Below are 4,750 nucleotides of genomic sequence, written 5' to 3' on the forward strand. Positions count from 1 at the left end.
CCCCCAGCAAGCTGCGAATTTTTTAGACATTTCAGAATTACATGCTCTGCTAATATTTATAGTTTCTAATTATTATCAGCATGATGTACAAAGTCTTTTATATTATTATAAATTTATATAGGCCTTGTCGCCTTTTGTTGAAAAAAAAAACCATCGATTCTAACATAATTTAATGTTCAAATAAATAAAAGTTAATGGTACATTTAGCTTGAATAGATTCAAACTTAAGGCCACTCACATAAGAGGCTCACAATTTACCATTGTGTCATAGGCTCTTGCCTACTTGGTAATAACATTTTATTGAAGTATGTGAAACTTAATTGGAAAAGTTATGCTATACCATTACATAAATAGAGACTAACTATAAGGCAATGCATTGGGAGTTTTGCTATAACTATTTTATATATATTAAAGATGCCAAAGCAAGGGAGTTGTTTTATAAAATTCTTATACCTCATATAAATAAGTTCTGCATAATTAATCTAATAATTAGGCACAATAATAATAAATTATTGATACCACAACTATTGAACCCCTAGATAATAAATTTATAATTACAAATCCACTATTTAACTTTGACTTAATAAAATTTTTTTTTAAAAAATCATCTAATAAATAAATAAAATATGCATATGGATGGTCAATACGCCTCATATCCCCACCTTGCGTATATATGAAGAAAATGTAGTTTGCATACAAAGCCACTCCAAAACCTATGCCGGAAGAGACGTGACTTCTAAAAATTTTATTACTACTTTGAATGGTCATAATAGAGATCTTCTTTCGTAGAAGCTTCAACAAACATATCTCAAATAAATCATACTATTTGCCTGGAAAAATAAATATTTATCAACGTTTGCAAGAAAGGCCATAACAAAAAATTCAATCTGCCGATGGAAAAATCCATGCTGAAACACACTCAAGTTCCATGCATATCTGGCATTAATTTGGATCATAAAAACTGGTACAGTAACCCCACTACAATTTCTTCTCGTTATGGAGCTCATTACAATTTCAAAAGGATTTCTCTCAACCTTCCCTTGCAATATTCAGTTTTGAAACCCACTTTTTCAATTGCAAAAGGCCCAGGAAAAATTAATAGAAGAGGTCTCTTGTGGATGCCTGTTATCAGATCTACAAGGTAACAAAATGATGGCTGATCCTGGATCACAAAATTTCATTTTTGACTTGATTGCCCGAATAAATATATTTGTCTGAATACATCCATTGATATGACTTTAGAAGTCTTAAGAGGTTTTGATTCTTATCACAGCTCTTCAAACGATGGAGGAGAAGAGGCCCCGGATCAAAGCAAACATTCTAACAAATTGTTTTCTGTGTAAGTAACTCAATTCAACTCTGTACTGGATTCGCAAACGCTTTTGAAGAGCAGAAATTTCATGTTTGTATGAAAGAATAACTATCTAATTAGGTAAAAATTGTTCCATGAAATCATTAGATTTGTAGTTTGGAACGATTTGCAGCGTCCTATATCTTTTGTAGGATTGTCGTCATTCTTCATGGTAGTCTTTTAGTTCTTTTATCTTTTTTTCCCCTCCTCTCTTTTTTTATAATAGATCAGCAGATCTAATCAGAAACATTGATCATACAATCAAATTTCATAAAACAAGGTAATAAAAATTGGGACAGGTTAATCTCCAGACAAAATGTACCAAAGATATAACAAAGTCAATTTTTTCTTTTCCAGGTTTACGAAAACGTATCAAACGCTGAAATTTTTAGAAAAATTCATGATGTTTTGAAAATTGGTCAACTATACAGTTTGTAAGAAGGATAGCCGCGTCCATAAAAATTTAATCCTTTGAAATGCCTATTTATCTTAATCAAACATTTTCTTCTGCTGTATTATGTCTGTTCTTCTACATTTTATTTGTTTCTACCATTTGATTTGTCAATTCGTGTATCTAATTGCTAATTTTATCTTTGTTAAAAGAGACCGGACCTTACAAAGCCCTCTTTTCTAATATTACCCAATATATGTAAATATGTTGTAGATTTTTCAGATTTGCAGGCATAATTGGGTGTTTGATTAGACTATCAAAGGGGATCTTAGGTGTGCTTTACAGGGAAAAGAGGACTTTTGATAAAATTGAAGGTAAACAAACAGAGAAAAATCTACCACTATTTCAAAGTTTTGTCCAGTGTAATACATAAACAGATTGAAGCATTTTTATGCAGAGAAAATAGAGAATGCAGTGGAAATTGTGGAAGAAGTGGCAGACAGTGTGAAAGATGTTGCAGAGGTGACTGAAGAGATTGCTGAAAAAATAGAAAAGCACACCAAAGAAGGAGGCATTGTTCATGAAACAGCTGAAATTGTTGATGAAATCTCAGAGAGAGTGGGTAGAGATGCCAGAATTGTGGAGAATCAAGCAGAAAAAGTATACTCATATTACATTCTATTTCGAGAGATATTAAATTTCTACAATCTATAAATAATTTTTCTATATTTTTGGATTCAATCACGTTGCTATTTTTTTTCCATCAACATTTTGAATCAGAAAATGTCGATGAAAAAAACAGCAACACAATTGAATCTAGAAATATACAAAGATTATATTTCCATTCACTGCACTTGTCCAACAGCAATTCATTGGCATACATAATAATTGCATATGGTTTATTTGTGGGTGCAGATAAAGAAGACAATTAAGAGCATGGAAGAAAAAATGGGGAAGGCAGAGGATGCTGTAAAGGATATTGAAGATATAATATCAGAGGAAAAAGATGATAAAGAAATGGGTAAAGCAGAGAATTCTGAAACTGAGAAAGACAATGAATCCATGAATTCAGTTTCAAAATCTGATATTGAGGAATTGTTGAGGAGATTGACATGGTTGCTTTTCTGGGCAACAAAATTGTCACCCAAGATATTTGGGGCGACAGTTCTTGTGATTTTGTTTGGTGAGCAGTTGATTGGTACATCTGTAGCTTGTTATTCTCAATTCATGGCGTCACTCATATTGTCAAGATGATGAGTTTTAAGAGATTGTTCATACTAAAATCTGTTGAAAATCAATGATGTTCATCATTACGATTGGGTAGATTGTCTTGACTCTTCATTGTATGGATATCTTATGGTTTATGGTTGACAAATGTAATTGGGCCCATTAGTCCTTAAACTATAATATTTAAAAAAAGTTGCAATACAAAGTCTTCCTTGGGTAGTTTTGACGGTATCAAATAGGAAAGAACAAAGTATTTTAATAGAGCTTAAAAGGATTCTTAAACTTCAAGGGAATGGAATTATATGTATATACACGCACCTTTTGTGAGTAGGTGCAAACATGTAGAACACTCAACCTAAATGCTCAAAGTTTGGAATTTTTTCTTTTGTTTTACTTGAAAAGTAGAGCCCATGCATATCATTCCAAGAAAGACATGGAAATCAGCTATGAGAGAGACCCGAACCACATTTTTGAGAATATTGTTAGATTCTTTTTCTTATGTTTTTAATTAAATAAGAATAATCAGTATGAGGTGATAAAGTGGAGGAATCCGAAAAAAAAAAACACTATAAGAATATTGTTTCATGGATAATCTTCAAAGCACCTTGTTTACAATTAGAAAAATTAAAAATTAATAAAATATTTTGCTATTGAAAAATAATATGATTTGAGGGTCAATAGGATAGGTCAATTAAAATTTGAAAATAAATTGTCAAATAGTGATAGAAATTAGAGCTAGTTAGAGCAGAGCTAGCTCTAGGGACCTAAAATTAAGATATGTTGATTCTATAAATCTTGATGCCTCACTTATCAAATTGTACAAAGAGCTAGAGTTGTTGCGGCAGATGCTCATGGCGCCTCTAGGGTGTTGAGAATATAGATTCATTTGAATTGAAGCACATAATTCATTATTAATAAATTGATATATATTTGTATTTATGAATTATGATATATATATATATATATATTGAATAGAAAAGTTTAATGATAACATCTACTTAATAGCAGAGTGATTAACATTCTTATTACTCATTATCGCGTGTCATATCTATTTCCATGATATCGTATTAAAACAATGCCCAATAGCCATGATCTAGGTAATAGTTGATTAGTAATGTATCGGTGCTTTGGTATTAGTTCATGTGGTTAAGGCCACGAAGGGCCATGACTCCCTATGGCATAAGCCATGAAGGGAGTCATGCCCCTTTATGGCCTTAACCCCTATGCAATATTTATATTAGATATCAATGACTGCGGTGACAACATATCAATAAAAGTGGTACTATACACAATAGTCATTCAATATACTATTTCAATATTAGTCAAGGTAACTCACAGATCATTGAATCAAAGATTAATAACATATTCATCTTATAGTTAATAGATATATAATTGGCAATCATAGTACATATATTATCTCAGTCAAAGTCTAAGATATATATATATATATATATATATATATATATATATATATATATATATATATATATATATATATATATATATATATATATATATATATATATATATATCATATAAGTTTGACTATATACTTATATATTATTTTTCAAGGAGTAATATCAATATACAAATCTATGGTAAAGTCATTATTTGAGACAATATGAGATTAAAAGACTATCAACATTCTCTCTATCACACTAGAATTTTTTTCTCGAAATAGTCAGAGCTCTATTAGGCAGGAATCTGGAAGGAGGAAATTTAGCAGTAGGGAGTGATCCTGGAGGGATAGGGATTTGGGAAGCAGGGATCTTGACAAGTTC

The 4,750-nt window shown here is 30.9% G+C and overlaps 1 protein-coding gene across 2 annotated transcripts; it reads left to right on the plus strand.

The window, feature by feature from the left end:
* The first annotated feature begins 775 nt into the window (after window positions 1-775).
* On the plus strand, window positions 776-3,174 carry LOC149578336 (uncharacterized). 2 transcript variants are annotated; one of them, XM_089828299.1, is made up of 5 exons: window positions 776-1,141; window positions 1,274-1,339; window positions 2,016-2,116; window positions 2,200-2,402; window positions 2,658-3,174. In XM_089828299.1, the coding sequence occupies exons 1-5, from the start codon at window positions 894-896 to the stop codon at window positions 2,994-2,996; spliced, it is 957 nt and encodes a 318-aa protein (XP_089684425.1). In that variant the 5' UTR covers window positions 776-893; the 3' UTR covers window positions 2,997-3,174. The 2 variants fall into 2 exon arrangements, with proteins under 2 accessions (XP_089684425.1, XP_089684429.1); XM_089828303.1 differs by having other exon boundaries at window positions 779-1,141; window positions 2,025-2,116.
* Window positions 3,175-4,750: the final 1,576 nt, after the last annotated feature.

The sequence above is a fragment of the Cupressus sempervirens genome, chromosome 1, assembly GCF_028749045.1.
Source record: "Cupressus sempervirens isolate cs-2001-9-10 chromosome 1, ASM2874904v1, whole genome shotgun sequence".
NCBI classification, from domain to species: domain Eukaryota; kingdom Viridiplantae; phylum Streptophyta; class Pinopsida; order Cupressales; family Cupressaceae; genus Cupressus; species Cupressus sempervirens.

Bases quoted from the DNA above. Each gene is read 5' to 3' on its own strand.
- LOC149578336 (XM_089828299.1), top strand. From the start codon at position 894: ATGGAAAAATCCATGCTGAAACACACTCAAGTTCCATGCATATCTGGC. The intron at 1,142-1,273 runs GTAACAAAATGA...TTCTTATCACAG, and splicing joins CCTGTTATCAGATCTACAAG to CTCTTCAAACGATGGAGGAG. The intron at 1,340-2,015 runs GTAAGTAACTCA...AATATGTTGTAG, and splicing joins TCTAACAAATTGTTTTCTGT to ATTTTTCAGATTTGCAGGCA.